Here is a 19,649-nt window from a genome sequence, read left to right as displayed (position 1 = left end):
CCCACAAATAGGTTGGCGTAAGATGGTGTCATGTGGGTGCCCATATATGTACCCTAGAATTGATATGTACATGAGACCTTCAAATGAGAAGTAATTGTAGGTGAGGATATAGTTGGTTATCGTGACTAGGAAGGAGATTGTACGTCTGGAATCCTTCAGGTCTTTAGAAAAGTAGTGTCCAATAGTGGTAAGGCCATGAGCATTAGAGATTGAATTTGGATATGAGGCAGAAGGTGACACCTTTGGAGACTTTTGGAGGAAAGATTCATGACTGCGTTTCAGTTCTGTTTGGATTCTAGATTCTGTATGAAGGTGGGGTAAATGGGGGGTGAAACACAGTTGGATGGAAGAGAGAACTGAGTCAGGTAGGGTTCACATTGTTGAGTCTGATTGGTAGGATGGGTGACAAAATAGTGTTTCTGCTATAGGGACCAGGAGACAGAGAGATGGTCTCTAACAAGTCTTGCTTGATTGAATTTCGATATGGGGCAGAAGGTGAGACCTTTGGAGACTTTTGGAGGAAAGATTCATGACTGCGTTTCAGTTCTGTTTGGATTCTAGATTCTGTATGAAGGTGGGGTAAATGTAGTAGGTCTGCGAGGCAGGGTTTGTCAGCTATGTGGGGATGTGGTAGTCCAAGATAGGAATAGAAAGTTAACCAGATGGAAAGTTTTTTGAGGTGACACTGGGCATGCTGCTGTAATTCCTGGAGGCCAAAAGTTTCAATGTGAGGTATGGGATCCAGGAATTTGGAGCTGCATAGCAGGAGGATTTTATGGATGGAGAAGAGGTACTGCAAGGAAGTTTGGGACTGATTGACATTGTTTTGCAGGATGATGGTGAGGGTTAAGCACTGGTGGAATCTGAACAGATGGAGGTCATTGAGGAAGGAGGGGCTGCAGCCACCAATTAGTATTTGATGGTGAGGCCATTTGGGGGGATTTCATGAGTCAAGCCACAATGCAGTAAAAGTATGCGGGCTGAGTTCTGGCTAGGGATTGGGAAACTTTTCTGTATCAGATGGAAGGAGCAAGGATAGATGGTGGAGGATACAAATTCAGAAATACATAAGTAATGTAGAAATAAGTGCAAAAAATTCATTAAAATACAACAAAATATTTGGGGAAAATCACAAAAAGGGCAAAACAAATGAAGTATGGAAAACCAAGATGAAATTTGAGGGGGGAGAAGACGAGCAGTGAAAGATGAAAAGCAAATGAAATTGACAAGAAGGGAGACAACAGATGTGATTGAGAGAACTTAGTATGTGGGAACTGGAATACGAGAGGAGAAGGAGTTGGGGATCAGGGGGTTCATAGGATGAAGTAAAAGTTCATGTGGGACAGGAAGATATGGAAATAACACATGAAAATACATGAGACTGATAAAAGAAGAGTGATCAATTTGAAAGTCTAGGATTAATGCTATCATCAGGAGTAATGTGGCAAATGAGATGTTGCACCAACAATCAGCTTGGTCTTGCAGCCATCTGTTTTCTGTGGCAGACATGGTTGTTACAGTGTGGCTCATAAATAAAGCACATAATGAAGACAACAAGTGAAACAGAAAAGTTTCCTTATCCCTAGCCAAAGGCCGGTCCCACATACTTTTACTGTGTTCTTCCTTGGCTCATGGAATCCTCCCAAATAGCCTCGCCATCAAATTACACATCTTTAGCTGCAACCCCTCCTTCACCAGTGACCTCCATCTGTTTGATTCTCCCAGTCTTTAGCCCTCACCAACATATCCTGCAAAACTATGTCAATCAGGCCCAAACTTCCTTGCAATACCTCCCCTCCACCTGCAAAATTCTCCTGCTATGCAATCACAAATTCCTGGATCCCATATCACATACTGAAACTCTTACCCTCCAGGAATTAGAGTAGCATGCACAACACCATCTCAAACAACTCTCCACCCTGTTCACTTCCTACCCCCACATTGAGCTACCACTATCCACCATCTCTACAACAGTCTCCAAACCTCATCCATGTCCCCTCATACCTGACAGACCCTGCCTCGCAGACCTACTACATTTACCTTACCCTCAATAACTCCCCCCCCCCACTACCATACAGAATCCAGAATCTAAATAAACACCAAACACTGTCACGAACCTTTTCTCCAAACGTCTTTGCCCCAAAGAAGTATCTGACCTTTCCTAAGGTCTTGCTTTTTTCCCCACTCCAAAATTTAATCATGCAGAACTTGCTGAAGACCTTCTCTCCTTCTCCTGGTCCCTACAGTGGAAACACTTTCTCATTACCAACCCCTATCAGGCAGACTCAACCTAAGACTAATCTTGAACTCTGCCTGAGCCAGTTCACTATACTTGTAGTTTCTGGACTCCACTGAGAGAATCTCTGTTCTCTTAGACCAACACCTTCAGCCTATTACCTGCAACTCACCCTCCTATATCAAAGCACCCATCATTTCCTCCACTGACTCTCCACAGTTCCTGTTCCTTTACTACATAGTGTCCTACTCATCACTACTGACACCACCTCCCTTTGCACTAACATTCCTAATGCCCATGGCCTTACTGCTACTGAACACTGAATGCCCAGAGGATTCCAAACCTACAACCTCCTTCCTAGTTGCCATGAACACTATCCTCCTCCTTTGAAAGCATCACCTGCAAACAAATACGGGGTACAGCTACGGGCACACATATGTCATCATCCTAAGCCAAACTATTCCTGGGCCATCTAGAAGAATCCTTTCTAACATCCCATAATCCCAAATCCCTCACCTAGTTCAGATTCACTAATAACATATTTGTGATCTGGATCAAAGTTAAGGACACTCTATCCACATACCACTAGAACTTCAACACCTCCTTCCCCATTTGCTTCACCTGGTCCTCCGCAACCCAACAAGCCACCTTCAATGCTGATGCTTGATGTTGACTTTGACCTCAAATGTGACTACATCAACACCTCCATCAATATCAAACCTACCAACAACACCAGCAATACCTCAACTTTGACTGCTGACACCCATTCCATATGAGGAAGTATCTTCCAGACAGCCTAGCCATCCATGGCCGTCACATCTGTAGTGACGAGCATTCTCTATTGAAATATACCAAAGGCCTCACTGAGCCCTTCTAAAAGAACTAAAACTAAATTCCATTCGAACAGGCCTTGGAAAGCAAGACTGTACTGACCAGCCGCCATGTCATTCTCAGCCCACAGGCATAACTGGATGTGGGTATGGAGAGGCATGTGGTCGGCACACTGCTCTCTCGACCGTATGTCAGTTTACTACATTGGAGCTGCTATTTCTCAATCAAGTAGCTCCTCAGTTTGCCTCACAAGGTCTGAGTGCACCCTGTTTGCCAACAGTGTTCGGCAGACCGGATGGTCAACCATCCAAGTGCTAGCCCAATCCAACAGCGTTTATCTTCAGTGATCTGATGGGAACCGGTGTTAACACTGCAGCAAGGCCATTGGCACCACTGAGCCCTTCACAGACTGTAATTACCCTCCAAATCTTGTAAAAAAACTGATTTCCCGTGCTTTATCTCTCTAGCCACTCACCACTCACTGAACGTAAACAATATCCTCATCCATCCCTACACAATGCTTGCTCCCAACCCTTTGTTTCATTGCTCATATCCCCATAATCAACCTAGATGTAAGACCTGTCCCACGAATCCTTCCACCACCACCTACTCCAGTCTAGTCACAAACATCAGCTATCCCATCAAAGGTAGGGCTACCTGTGAAATCAGTCATGTGATCTACAAGCTTAGTTGCAATCACTGTGCTGCACTCTACATGGGCATGACAACCAACAAGCTATCTGCATGAATGGCCATTGACAAATTGTGACGAAGAAAAGGCTTGACCACCCAGTTGCTGAGCATGCTGCCCAACACAATGTTCTTCATTTCAATGACTGCTTTATAGCCTGTGTCATCTGGATCCTTCCCACCAACACTAGATTTCTCAATTGCACAGATGGGAACTCTCCCTACATTGTATCATACACTGGTGTAACCCTCTTAGCCTCAACCTTTGTTAGTCATTGTCCTTTACCCACCTATCCCCTTCCTTGTTCCCATTCCATCCCTTTCCTGTTGTCTCTCACCCGTCCCATGCCAGCCTCCTCCTTAACCTCCCCCTCCACATTGTTTCTTCCACAATGAAGCGCTGCTTGCAGCCTGGCCTCGGCAGCCATGTGTGTTTGAGTTGCGTTTGCATGAGTGATGTGTGAGTGTATTTGGCCCAAAGCTTACTTTTTGACAGTCTTTCTGTTGAGCCTATCTGTGACTCAGAATCTCTGCTATATGATTAGTAGCAACTATCCTTTTCAGAATAAGAGAAACAAATGAAAGAGAATTTTGAAGTTTATGAAAAGGTTATTTATAGGCAAGATTTATATTATGATGAATCCAAGTTTTATACTACAATTTTCATACAAATTTATAATCAATTATGTGTGCATCGATTTATTTTAGAATACTATATAATTTATATAATTTCAAGAAACTTTTTCAGTATTTCAATTTTAGAAAATACTTGTAACATCACAAGGAGAAGGTGTGTACACAGAATAATTAATGAGGAGGTACTACATCAAATTGGGGAAATAACTGTGTGGCACAGCTTGGCTAAAAGATGGGCTTAGCCAACAGGAAGCATTCTGAGGCATCAGGGAGCTGTCAGTTTGGTAAGAAAAAGGTTACACAAATATGATGAGGCTTGCGTAAAACAGAATAGTGTGTATAGCTCCATCAAACCAGTCCTCGAACCACAACAACATCAACAACAACAACAATAACAAATAATGAAATGGAATGATCACACAGTCAAAATTATACACATAGCAGATGACAGATTTGGGTTCACTGGCAGTATACTGGGAAAGAGCAGTTAGCCTACATAGGAGACTGCTTAGAAAACACTTGTATGTGCCACCTTAAAATACTATATCTGCAACCCATGCCAAGCAGGACTAGCTCGGATTACCAAAGGGGAGTATAAATGATCACATGTTACCTTGACCCATGGGGAAGTGTCATGGAAGTGCTGAAAATCCTGAATTGACAACATTTGTGGGTAGACAGCATTTATCCCACAAAAGCCTGCTTACAATGTGCCAAGAACAAGTGCCAAGTGAACAATTTAGGAATATGCTTCAGACTCCTCGGTATTACCCTTGCAGACACTGTGAAGATAGGATTAGACTAACTACAGCAAGCACAGTGGCATTTAAGCAGTCTTTTTCCACACTACATACACAGCTGTAACAGAGAAAAACCCTAACAAGTGGTACAATATGAAGTATTCTCTGCCAAGCACTTAACACTGGTTTTCAGAGTATGTATGCTGATGCAGGTATACAAGAGTACCAAGGTTTAGATTCTTCCTCTTATTTCTTCATTTTGTTTTCTAAACAGACATACAGTGAATTTGTTTCTGAATTATGTTAGACCTAAAGTATATACCTAAAGTATTTAAACTGGTTTATGAAATGGCTAAGCTGAAAGGAACAGAGAAACTCTCTACACTGCATCCATTTGTGCAACACTTTCCATACATTTCTTGTACTTACCTGTTCAAGAAGTTAAGCATTCTGACTACTGATACACAACATATTTATTTCCTTGTTAAGTTTGTCATAGGTAATCTAGTACAGTTCAAAAGCTACAATTATGTAAATAATTACAATGTCAGAAGAAAAACTGACTTTCATTATTCCAAATTAACGTTGCCTGTAGTACAAAAGCAGCGCACAATGCCACCACTAAATTTTTGATCATTTACCCAGGGATATGGAATGCTTGGCAGACACCAATGTTAAATTTGAAAACAAACTGAAAAACTTTCTCCTTGAGTTCCTTCTCTTCCATAGAAGAATTTCTATTTCTGTAACATTTAACGGAAGATGGTAGGTAGCAATAACTAATTCAAATATGAATTTTAAAAATTAAGAAAAGACATATGTAATGAAGGAAGCTGCTTAAAAAAAAAATTGAGTCTCACTTTCCTTGACAAGTCTAGCTTTACACGTATATGAAGCACTAACAAAATTTGCTGTATAGTCATACTCAAATGGCAAAGCACAAGCGAAATAAATTGTAAAATTTCAAGAAGAACTCAAAGGTTCTGCAAAATTGTGATTCACACATGAAAGTACATGGATTTGGATGACCGGTATGATATATTACTGACTAGAGAAGTAACAGCAACCAATAATTATCTAGGTTTTACATGCACTTTATTATGCTTGAGAAGTTTTGCTATTTTCAAATTCGTAAATGGAAGGTTCATAGATTTAGTTTAACACTATCTATACTCTTTGTAGATGAATGTAAATATATTTAAAGCCGACCTATTTTTAGGTGAATTTGAGGATTTTGAGTGTCTGATGTCTGAGTAATAGTAACCATCAGATTTTATCAGAAGATTAATTGCGGTGTTCAGAAATCCATTATAATTAAAGCCATCAATGTCTGCCTCATATGTATACAACAGTAGCTGTTTACACACCACAAAATGAATAAAAGAAGTTATCTGGCATTCGTGTTAAGATTACTACCAATATTTAAGTTTGTCATAAGCGCTAAAAGGTACCTCTGATCCTTATGAAGTATTCCTTGAAGGAGCCTTTCTCGAACGCGTTTTCGGTCTTCCTCCATAACTTTCCTTTTGTCCATTTGACATAGGTTCAAAATATTAAATGTGTCCATTAGAAGATTCTCCTTTATGTCTCGATCAATCTGGGCATCAGTATGAAAACTTGGAGAATGATTTACCTATCATGAAAAAGAAAAAAAACTGCACAATCTTCTGGAAATATTTAAGCTACAAATCAACACATTAGTTTGTATGTTCACTCATTCATTCATTCATCATGTTCTGCATATCCCGTCACGAAGATGACCCTCCAGGGATGTGAAATGAGTCAAGATATACAATAACAGTAGCACAAGGATATCATATAAACTTATTCTGTAAACTGTATTAACAATACACAATCATTACACCACTTAGTACTATTGAAACCTATGATAGATAAATTTAACAAATGAAATTATGAAGAAAGTTGCTGCCTCCTTAGTTATACTAGATAGGTGCTGTTGATCTGCATTCTTAACTTAAAATAACATGTTTTTAATTTTCTTCTGAAACAGTAGTGATTCTCAATTTCTATATCTATATTAGAACCTTATACCTGACTAAGATGAGGTGACTTGCATACCTCAACAATATAAACAGCCATACTACAGGTGCAACCACAATGGAGGGGTCTTCGTAGAGAGGTCAGCCTGACCACTGATTCCTGAAAATGGACATCATCCCTTCCAGTAGTTAGAGGGGCAACGTTCTGGATGATTGAGTGATCTGGTTTATAACATTAGAAAACATGGCCTTGGTACATTGGTACTGTAAATGGCTGAAAGCAAGTGGAAACTTGAGACTTTACAGTACAAACACCACTGTCTGGTTTGAAAATTTCCAAGAGTGATTTCAGTGCAGATAATGATATTATGAGTAGCTTGGGCAGACATTCCGAGCCCCACAAATAGTTACCAGGAAATTTCAAAGTGAATATTTCAGTATGTTAAAGATTTCTGACAGGAATGCTAGCTATAGCGCACTTGAGATCATAAACGTAAGCAGTGAGCTTGCAGTTTCAGTTAGAGAACTTTTGTAGCACTTTCCTTTAGAGATACTGCAGCACGAGACATACTGGTATGTAAATAGGACTGAGGTATTTACAGTAGTGGTGGTATTATAGTGGACATGCTCTGGTATGTACCGAAAAGGGGTACAAAGCCACTTTGCGAAGAGGGCAAGTGGTGCTGCAGTAAAGCTTAGCCAGCCATAGGCAAGTCAAGATAACCTTTTGCCTGTCTCCTCAGGAATAGAGGGGTCTTTTGTGACAAGAGACTGAGGTGGAACTTCCTCAAAAGCATATCTACAAACATTTACTGCACACACCACAGGATACAAAACTAGATTTCCTTATTTCTGAATTCCCACATCCTTACTTGATATTGAAAATGTACAGATAATTATCTCTTAGGTTAGGTCTACACAAGGGCGATGTACTTGAGGACAATATTATGGAAATGGAAGAGGATGTAGATGAAGACGAAATGGGAGATACGATACTGCGTGAAGAGTTTGACAGAGCACTGAAAGACCTGAGTCGAAACAAGGCCCCTGGAGTAGACAACATTCCATTGGAACTACTGACGGCCTTGGGAGAGCCAGTCCTGACAAAACTCTACCATCCGGTGAGCAAGATGTATGAGACAGGCGAAATACCCTCAGACTTCAAGAAGAACATAATAATTCCAATTCCAAAGAAAGCAGGTGTTGACAGATGTGAAAATTACTGAACTATCAGTTTAATAAGTCATAGCTGCAAAATACTAACGCGAATTCTTTACAGACGAATGGAAAAACTAGTAGAAGCCGACCTCTTGGAAGATCAGTTTTAATTCCTTAGAAATGTTGGAACACGTGAGGCAATACTGACCCTACGACTTATCTTAGAAGCTAGATTAAGGAAGGGCAAACCTACGTTTCTAGCATTTGTAGACTTAGAGAAAGCTTTTGACAATGTTGACTGGAATACTCTCTTTCAAATTCTGAAGGTGGCAGGGGTAAAATATAGGGAGCGAAAGGCTATTTACAATTTGTACAGAAACCAGATGGCAGTTATAAGAGTCGAGGGGCATGAAAGGCAAGCAGTGGTTGGGAAGGGAGTGAGACAGGGTTGTAGTCTATCCCCGATGTTATTCAATCTGTATATTGAGCAAGCAGTAAAGGAAACAAAAGAAAAATTCGGAGTAGGTATTAAAATCCATGGAGAAGAAATAAAAACTTTGCAGTTCGCTGATGACATCGTAATTCTGTCAGAGACAGCAAAGAACTTGGAAGAGAAGTTGAATGGAATGGATAGTGTCTTGAAAGGAGGATATAAGATGAACATCAACAAAAGCAAAACGAGAATAATGTAATGTAGTCGAATTAAGTCGGGTGATGCTGAGGGAATTAGATTAGGAAATGAGACACTTAAAGTAGTAAAGGAGTTTTGCTATTTAGGAAGTAAAATAACTGATGATGGTCAAAGTAGAGAGGATATAAAATGTAGACTGGCAATGGCAAGGAAAGCGTTTCTGAAGAAGAGAAATTTGTTAACATCAAGTATAGATTTAAGTGTCAGGAAGTCATTTCTGAAAGTATTTGTATGGAGTGTAGCCATGTATGGAAGTGAAACATGGACGATAAATAGTTTGGACAAGAAGAGAATAGCTTTCGAAATGTGGTGCTACAGAAGAATGCTGAAGATTAGATGGGCAGATCACATATCTAATGAGGAAGTATTGAATAGGATTGGGGAGAAGAGATGTTTGTGGCACAACTTGACCAGAAGAAGGGATCGGTTGGTAGGACATGTTCTGAGGCATCAAGGGATCACCAATTTAGTATTGGAGGGCAGTGTAGAGGGTAAAGATCGTAGAGGGAGACCAAGAGATGACTACACTAAGCAGATTCAGAAGGATGTGGGTTGCAGTGGGTTCTGGGAGATGAAGAAGCTTGCACAGGATAGAGTAGCATGGAGAGCTGCATCAAACCAGTCTCAGGACTGAAGACCACAACAACAACAACAGGTTAGCACAGAAAATTCATGTAGACATAATGTTTTATGAGAAGCAATTCATTTGCATATAGTGTTTGATATCTTAGTGACATGTGTTTGAGTACCTAGCAAATCACAGCTATTATTTCTGCTAAGGGCATGTAGTTTTGCTGTGTGCCATAACGATGATGCTGTCCTCCCAGGAAACATAATCAGTATCCTTGATGGCATAATACAGTCCCAAAGAATCCAGCAAATGGCTGGAGTAGTGCAGGGAAACTTTATAATTCCCCCTAGATTCAATATTATTACCCATGGCATGATTCAATCAGAAAAAGTGAGGATATGGCTGTATGCTGGTAACATGATCCTCCTATCACAAACAGGGGCCCCTGCAAGAAGCCATTAACAAACTGCAAGAATGGTCCCAGGAAAACGCTGTTGTCATAAACAGGGATAAGGGAAAAGCAGTGAAATTATGGAAAGAAGAAACTCTCACAAACAATGATAAATTCACCTGCAGGACAAAACAACTGCAAACAGTTAAAAGCTATAAATGCCCATTACAATGCAGGTGACAGAGCACACGTTTCACAAGCATATTGAACAGAGTACTAACAGCAACCAAGGTAACATTTGAGATAAAGAAACTGAATCTGTTATCTGTAAGAACAGCCCTGAGGCTAATCAACAAAAAGGCTTCAGCTCGCTGCATCATCCGGCACACAACGTATATGGAAATGTCACATATACTCAAACAACTAGAATGAGTGAAGCCAGCCTATCTGAAAATAATTATATGTATCTCAAAATACATGCAAAACAGAATAACCTACATCTTGGCAGACACAACCTTCATCATTGAAGACCGGGTAACACTCATAGTCTGGTATAACCTCAAAAGGCACCAGGCTTCTGGAAGAGTCATGAAAAAGCAAGAGACATGCATCACAAACACAACAGCCCAACAATAACATATAATGAATGGAACGAAGCCAGCTTCCAGTTGCGCCACAGGTTTAAATATGCCCTTGTCAAGCCTCTCTACAAAAAAGGGCAAACCACAGATGTCAATAATTTCTGGCCAGTATCCTTGCTCACAGAATTTTCAAAAATTTTCGAGAAAGTAATGTACTCAAGAGTGGTTAGCAGTCTCAGCAGTAATGGGATACTTCGTAAACCACAGTTCAGATTTCAAAAATGCTGTCCCACTGAGACAGAAATATATAATTTCACTGCCCACATAATACAGTCTTTAAATAATAAAATGTCACCAATAAGAATTTTCTGTGACTTATCCACAGCATTTGATTGTGTGAACCATGACATTATGTTACAGAAATTACAATTCTATGGTATAAATTGAACAGCATATGAGTGGTTTAAGTCATAACTACAGAACAGGAAGAAAAAAGTTCCTTTATATGGTATAACTGATTTAAGGAAGTTTCCCACTTAATCTAACTGGGGTGAAATTACATTAGGTATTCCATACGGTTTGATCATGGGTCCACTTCTGTTCTCAATATATGAGAATGACCTCCTTTCATATCCAAAACAAGAAGCTGAACTGACACTGTTTCCTGATAATATAAGCATCATTATTAATCCAGTAAAAGACACTCCCATAGAAAGTGATACAAATTATATGTTTGGAAAAGTTATTGATTGGTTTTCTGCTAATGGGCTTGCTCTGAACTTTGAAAAAACACCGTACATCCAATTTTCTACTGCAAGGAGTACAGTTCCTTCAATAAATATAGCACATCAACAGAAGTCAGTAGTCAAGGTAGAGCATAATAGGTTTTTGGGTGTACATATAAATGAGAATCTTAATCGGGAAATTCATATTTTGGATCTCCTAAAGCGACTAGGTTCTGCAACTTTTGCAATCCGAATAATTGCTAATTCTGAGGATATACAAATTAGCAAGCTAACGTACTGTGCATTTTTCACTCTCTGATGTCATATGTAATAATTTTTTTTTGTAACACAACACTCACCCAAAAAGTATTTACTACTCAAAAGAAAGTCACACATCTTCTAGGCATCTCTTTAAAGGGCTACAAATTCTTACAACAGCCTCACAGTTCATTTACTCAGTAATGAAATCTGTGTTCAACAACATGGACCAGTTTAAAAACAGCACTATCCTCTACTGTTGACTTGTGTGGTGTTCAACAAAATCTTAATAATTAATGATGAAGGCATCCTACTGGGCAAATTAATGTGGGACTAAAATAGTTTGCCATTTGGATCTGTGGGTGAGGACTACTGAGGCAGACGTTATAAGGAAATACGAAACCAGCATTCCACTGGGTGGAGCTTGCAAAGTTAGATCCCTTAACCTGGTAGGTACATTAAAGAATTCAAAATAGTTAGGTTGAAGTCATACGTAGTGGGAGTTAGAGAAGTGTGGTAACAGGAGGAACAGGAATTCTGGTCAGATGAGTTCAGATTTATAAACAAAAAAATCACATAGGAATACTGCAGAACTAAGTAATAATGAATAATGAGATATGAATGCAGGGTGAAAACATTACAGTAACCAAAGCAGAAACAAAATCAGCACACACCATTGTAGTACATGTTTATGTACCAACTAGCTGCACACACGATGAACTTACAGAAAAACCTATTATGCAAATCAAAGGGAAATCATCTAGAAGAATTCTACAAAGAGCACAAGTTAATCATAGCAGATACATGGTTTGAGACCCATGAAAGAAAGTTATGTATGTAGAAGAGATATGGAGACACTGTAATGTTTCAGGTAGATTATATAATTGTAAGATAGAGATTACAAATCCAGATTTTAAACTACAAAACAGTTTCAAGGGTAAGCATAGCTTTTCACCATAATTTGCTAGTTATAATATGCAGATTAAAACCAAAGAATTTGTATAAAGGTACAAAATTAAGGAAATTGGACCTGCGTAAACTGTAAGTACCAGAGATGGATGAGAGTTTCACAGAGAACATTAGGCAATGATTGACAGGGACAGGAGAAAGAAATAGCAATGGGTACCTTAGACACATGAAATAGTGAAGGCAGCAGGGGATCAAATAATCAAAAGGACAAGGAACAGTAGAAATAAGTGGGTAACATAGGAGATTTTTTAATTTAAATGATGAAAGAAGGAGAATATACACATATCAAAAAAACTTTTGCATCACCTCGGTTCTGAGAGTTCTGGAACCTGTACAGAAAATTGGAGTAGAGATCAACATAAACCTCATTTCTGCCCTTTTTATTGATCATGAAAATCATACACTGCATGTTGTGCCACCATACAGCAAGACCTTCAAAGGTGGTGGTCCAGTTTTCTGTACACACTGCTACCTCTAATACCCAGTAGCACATCCTCTTGCATTGATGCATGCCTGTATTCATTGTGGCCCACTATCCACAAGTTCATCAAAGCACTGTTGGCCCAGATTGCCCTACTCCTCAACAGAGATTTGGCATGTTTGTTTGCTGGGTCATGTCTTCCATAAACAGCCCTTTTCAATCTGTCCCAGGCATGTTCAGTAGAGTTCATGTCTGAAGAACATGCTGACCACTCTAGTTGAGCGACGTCATTATCCTGAAGGAAATCATTCACAAGATGTGCATGATGGGAGTGCTAATTGTCGTCCATGAAGACAAATACCTAGCCAATATGCTGCCAATGTGGTTACACTATCGGTCGGAGGATGGCTTCACGTATCATACGGCCATTACGGCACCTTCCATGACTACCAGCAGTGTACGTCAGCCCCACATAGTGCCACGCCAAAATCACAGTGAACCTCCACCTTGCTGCACTCACTGGACAGTGTATCTAAGGCATTCAGCCTGACCAGGTTGCCTCCAAACAAGTCTTCGATGATTGTCTGGTGAAGGCATATGCGACACTCATCAGTGAAGAGAACGTGATGCCAATCCTGAGAGGTCCTTTTGGCATGTTGTTGGGGCCATCTGTACCGCACTGCATGGTTTCGTGGTTGTAAAGATGGACCTCGCCACGGACGTCTGGAGTGAAGTTGCGCTTCATGCAGCCTACTGCGCACAGTTTGAGTTGTAACACAATGTCTTCTGGCTGCACGAAAAGCATTATTCAACACAGTGGCATTGCTATGAGGTATCCTCTGAGCCATAATCCATAGATAGCAGTCATCCACTGCAGTAGCAGCCCTTGGGTGGTCTGAGCAAGGCATATCTCTGGCAGTTCCTGTCTCTCTGTATCTCCTCTATGTCCAAACAACATCACTTTGGTGCACTCCGAGACACCTGGACACTTTCCTTGTTGAGACCCCTTCCTGGCACAAAGTAACAATGTGGGTGCAATCAAACCACAGTATTGACCGTCGAGGCATGGTTGAATTACAGAAAACAATTTTTGCAATTTCTTTAATCTCCTTTGGTAATTTATTGTACAGTTTTATTCCTTGGTAGAAAATGTTGTTTTGAGTTTTATGTTTATTTTTTCTTGCTAAACATAAGTTGAGTCTATCTCTTGTTGCACGGTCATGGACAGAGCTGTTCGTGCAGTAGTTACCAATGTTATTTTTTACATTTATAACTAACTGGTAAATGTATTCACATGGAGCAGTTAAAATCCCCAGTGTTTTGAACAGATCTTTACAATGAGCTCAACTAGTGTTTTGGGTTATTATTATTATGGCTCTTTTCTGGAGTTTGAAAATTGTGTTCATATTTTGTGCATTTGTTCCCCAAAAAATAATGCCATAGCTAAGAATTGAGTATACATATGAATAATATGTAACTAAAAGACAGTACATGTTACACACTAATGACAGGATTCTAAGGGCATAACATGCTGATGACATTCTGTCTGCATGTACCTTTGTGTGTTCACACCATTTCAACTGAGAATCAATATTCATTCCTAGAAATTTTGTATTTGTTACACAGTCTATCAAGGTACCATCTAAATTTACTTTAACAGTCATTTTTCCTCTTAAACCTGAAATTCATGGCATTAGTTTTCTTTGTGTTCCATGACACTTTGTTGCTTATTGTAAACTTCCTTGGCAGTTTCATTTGCTTTCTCTGCAAGGAGTTCTCTTGTTTTCTCAGTGACTATAGTATTGCTGTCACCAGTGAAGAGAATTTTTTCACCATGAGTAACACTACTGGGAAAGTCATTGATGTAAATGAGGAATAGTATTGGTCCTAATGTGCTACTTTGCCTAACACCAATATAAACGTATTTTAGTGCTCATAAGTGTTTTACTAACTGTTTAGATCTATTTGAAGTATGTGTTATCCCTACTCTTTGCACCCTATCTGCTACGTATGATTGAAACCAGTCATTAGCTACCCCCTAATTCCTAATGCTTCTAATTTATTTAATAGAAGCTTGTGCTCGACTGTATCAAATGCCTAAGAAAGATCCAAAAATATGCCTGTGACACACTCATCTTTATCAAGAGTATCAAGTACAACTTTTGTGAATTATACTATGGTTGACTCCGTATTTTTGCCACTTCGGAAACCAAACTGTGATTCGCTTAAAAGATTGTATTTATTCAGGTAATTCATTAATCTGTCTCTCATAACTGCTTCTATTATTTTTGAGAATACTGACAGCAGGGAAATGGGCTGGTAATTTTCTATGGCTTCTGCATTACCTTTCTTAAGCAAAGGTACAACTCTTGCCTGTTTTAACTGCTCTGGAAATGCCATGATGTGAAGGATTCATTTATTGTATTTGTTAAGGGGCCTTGTATAATCCTTATGCATTGTTTCAGTACACACATTGGTATTTCGTCTAAGCCTACAAATTTTTTACTTTTTAGTTTTTGAACAGATCGATTGACTTCATTTTCTGTGGTTGAAAGTAACATCATTGTATTTAGTGCAACATTATTTACAGGTGTTATATTTGTTTTGGGGAAAAATGCTCATTTACATAGTTTGCTAAGTGCTGTGGATCATTTATTACCTTACCCCCTCCCTTAGCAGTATGTTATTCTGCGATTGTTTGCCTCTCCCTGTTTCCTTTTTTATAACATCCCAGACTGCTTTGCTTTTATTCTCTGTATTATACATTATTTTGTCATTAAATTACTTTTTTGCAGCATTCAGCACCTTCCTATAGATCTTTTTGTATCTGTGATAGAAATTTAAGAATTCTGGACTATTGTGAATTTGTTCGTGGAACTGAGGTGTTTAAGTGTTTGGGAGGACTTCTTAATACCAGCTGTTATCCATCTGTTTTTGTGAGGTGTTGATACAGACATGCATACTTTTGGAAATGCCTTTTCAAAGTTCAATTTAAGCAATGTGGAGAATTTAGAGAATTTCATATTCTCATTGGTTTCCTTATACACTTCATCCCAGCTTCGTTTTTCTAGTTATTTTGAAAAATATTTTATTTTGATTTCTGATAGATGTCATTTGTAAGCTTGTAGTTTAGGGAATGATTCGATGGCTGATTTGACTGTTGTTATTTGATAGAGATGGTCTGATAGTCTGAGATCTTTTACAGCTACATCACATTTTCCCCTGTCCATATTTGTGGCCACATGGCCAATTACTGGTGCAGTCACTGTAGTAACCCCTGTTGCACTATTGACCAATAGGGACATGCCAAAAATTTGGATGTTTATGAAGGTGCTGCTGGATTCATTTACGATATTAGTGTTGATGTTAATGTCCCCACACAGAATTATGTTGACCATTATACTTGAGACCTAATCTAGAACTTCAGTCAATTTATTGAAAAAAGTGTCCATACTACCACTGGGAGATCTACACACACACAAAATAATTAATTTCTTAGTGATATCAAGCCCTGTTAATTCAGTAGCTGATATTTTAAAGTGTTTGTCTTCGCTTACTGTACTGAGGTCATGTCTTGATTTGAACTGTGTTCTTTTCTCATATAAATGCACGGTCCTCCATCCCTTGAAGTAGTTCTGCAGTAAGATTTTTCCATTTCACACAATGATAATACTACATGTTGGATTTATGTGTCTCTACACTAGTGCTCAGTAATACAAACTGCTGTGCAGTTCAAAGATTGGAGCTCAATTTCTAATAGTTGTATTTTATTTTTTAATGACTGCATGTTTTGATGGAGGATTGTTAAGTCTGTGAAATGCCCCATCTTACTCTTTCCAATGGTTTATTTTTCTTTGTGATATTTGAAGTGTTAAACCTGCCTTGTGCGTGATTGTTTCAGTATTTTTTAAACTGCTGGAGATAGTCTTTAGGCAGGGGAACCTGTTGTCTGGATTTATCCTAAAAAAGACCTACTTTTCCTACCTATGACAACAGGTATTTGACCATGTGTGACCCGAGATCCACCCCATATACTTTCATGAATCAGCTGTACCAATCTTCCCTTTCCTGGTGGAATAACTGGAACTGATCAGTTGTCAGACCCCCTCCATCTAACAGGCACTGCTCATCCATGGGAGTTTACATCTGTGGGCCGGTTTAGTGACATCTGTAAACAGTTAAAGCGACTGTGTCTGTGATATAATATCCACAGGCAATGTCTATTTTCAGGAGTTCTGGGAACTGGAGTGATGTAAAACTTTTTTTGATGTGTGTATATCAAATGTAGCACGCAAAATGGAACGTAGACATCTAAAAAATAAGACTGTCAAGAACTGAAAACTGTCAAAGAGGAATGGGTATAAGATTAATGCAAGACTGTAGAAACATGCATGCTTATAGGACAGATGGGCCCAATATATAAGAAAATTAAAGAGATATTTAGAGAAAAATGAAGCACTGTATGAATTTTCAAATGGAAAGACAGTGCTAAACAAAGAAGGGAAGTCTGAGAGGTGAAAGGAATTCATAGATGGTCAATACAAGGGAAACAAACTTGAAATATTATAGAAAGAGAAGATGAATACATGAAGGTGTGGTGGGAGATATGATATTGTGAGGAGAATTTGACAGAACTCTGAAAGACCTAAGTTGAAATAAGGAGCCAATTATGACAAAACAAATCCACCTTGTGTGTAAGGTGTTTGAAAATGGCAAAATCTCCTCAGACTACAAGAAGACTGCAGTAATTCCTATTCCAAAGAAATCAGGTCCTGACAGATTTGAATATTATTGAACTATTCATTTAGTAGGTCACTGTTGCAAAATACCAACACATATTAATTTCAGAAGACTGCAAACAATGGTTGAAGCCGACCTTAAAAAAATATCAGTGTGGGTCATGGGAAAATGTATGAACCTGCACGGCAATACAGTCACTATGGTTTAAGGTGGAAGATAGACTGGAAAAAGGCAAACGACATTTACATCCTTTGCAAATTTATACAGAGCATTCAACAGTATAGGATGGAATACACAGTTTTAAAGTCTGGAGCATACCAAGTTATACAGGAATCAAATGCACCTATAAGCTGAAGGGCATGAAAGGGAAGCATAAACCGAGAAGGGCCCAAGACAGGATTGTAGCCTAGCTTTGATGTTATTCAGTTTGTACACTCCTGGAAACTGAAATAAGAACACCGTGAATTCATTGTCCAAGGAAGGGGAAACTTTATTGACACATTCCTGGGGTCAGATACATCACATGATCACACTGACAGAACCACAGGCACATAGACACAGGCAACAGAGCATGCACAATGTCGGCACTAGTACAGTGTATATCCACCTTTCGCAGCAATGCAGGCTGCTATTCTCCCATGGAGACGATCATAGAGATGCTGGATGTAGTCCTGTGGAATGGCTTGCCATGCCATTTCCACCTGGCGCCTCAGTTGGACCAGGGTTCGTGCTGGACGTGCAGACTGCGTGAGACGACGCTTCATCCAGTCCCAAACATGCTCAATGGGGGACAGATCCGGAGATCTTGCTGGCCAGGGTAGTTGACTTACACCTTCTAGAGCACGTTGGGTGGCACGGGATACATGCGGACGTGCATTGTCCTGTTGGAACAGCAAGTTCCCTTGCCGGTCTAGGAATGGTAGAACGATGGGTTCGATGACGGTTTGGATGTACCGTGCACTATTCAGTGTCCCCTCGACGATCACCAGAGTTGTACGTCTAGTGTAGGAGATCGCTCACCACACCATGATGCCGGGTGTTGGCCCTGTGTGCCTCGGTCGTATGCAGTCCTGATTGTGACACTCACCTGCACGGCGCCAAACACGCATACGACCATCATTGGCACCAAGGCAGAAGCGACTCTCATTGCTGAAGACGACACGTCTCCATTCGTCCCTCCAGTCACGCCTGTCGCGACACCACTGGAGGCGGGCTGCACGATGTTGGGGCGTGAGCGGAAGACGGCCTAACGGTGTGCGGGACCGTAGCCCAGCTTCATGGAGACGGTTGCGAATGGTCCTCGCCGATACCCCAGGAGCAACAGTGTCCCTAATTTGCTGGGAAGTGGTGGTGCGGTCCCCTACGACACTGCGTAGGATCCTATGGTCTTGGCGTGCATCCGTGCGTCGCTGCGGTCCGGTCCCAGGTCAACGGGCATGTGCACCTTCCGCCGACCACTGGCGACAACATCGATGTACTGTGGAGACCTCACACCCCACGTGTTGAGCAATTCGGCGGTACGTCCACCCGGCCTCCCGCATGCCCACTATACGCCCTCGCTCAAAGTCCATCAACTGCACATACGGTTCACATCCACGCTGTCTTGGCATGCTACCAGTGTTAAAGACTGCGATGGAGCTCCGTATGCCACGGCAAACTGGCTGACACTGACGGCGGCGGTGCACAAATGCTGCGCAGCTAGCGCCATTCGACGGCCAACACTGCGGTTCCTTTTGTGTCCGCTGTGCCGTGCGTGTGATCATTGCTTGTACAGCCTTCTCGCAGTGTCCGGAGCAAGTATGGTGGGTCTGACACACTGGTGTCAATCTGTTTTTTTTTTTTCCGTTTCCAGGAGTGTAGATTGAGAAAGCACTACAGGAAATCAAGAAGATATTTGAAAAGGAATTAAAGTTCAGGGAGAAGAAATGAAAACATTAGATTTGCTGAATACATTGCGAATCAGCCTGAGATAGCAAAAAACTCAATAAAGAAGATGGATGGAATGGCAGTA

The 19,649-nt window shown here is 40.2% G+C and overlaps 1 protein-coding gene across 1 annotated transcript in view; it reads right to left on the bottom strand.

Moving 5' to 3' along the window:
* Positions 1-19,649, bottom strand: part of LOC126282225 (tubulin polyglutamylase ttll6-like) — a 395,080-nt gene that overhangs the window by 185,062 nt on the left and 190,369 nt on the right. Inside the window, exon 10 of the mRNA XM_049981790.1 lies at positions 6,585-6,766. Coding sequence (XP_049837747.1) covers positions 6,585-6,766 — 182 coding nt within the window. The remainder of the gene's footprint in view (positions 1-6,584; positions 6,767-19,649) is intronic.

This window comes from Schistocerca gregaria, chromosome 7 (assembly GCF_023897955.1).
Source record: "Schistocerca gregaria isolate iqSchGreg1 chromosome 7, iqSchGreg1.2, whole genome shotgun sequence".
Taxonomy (NCBI): domain Eukaryota; kingdom Metazoa; phylum Arthropoda; class Insecta; order Orthoptera; family Acrididae; genus Schistocerca; species Schistocerca gregaria.
Note: the sequence above shows the minus strand (reverse complement) of the source record. Positions and strands in the feature narration are given on the sequence as shown.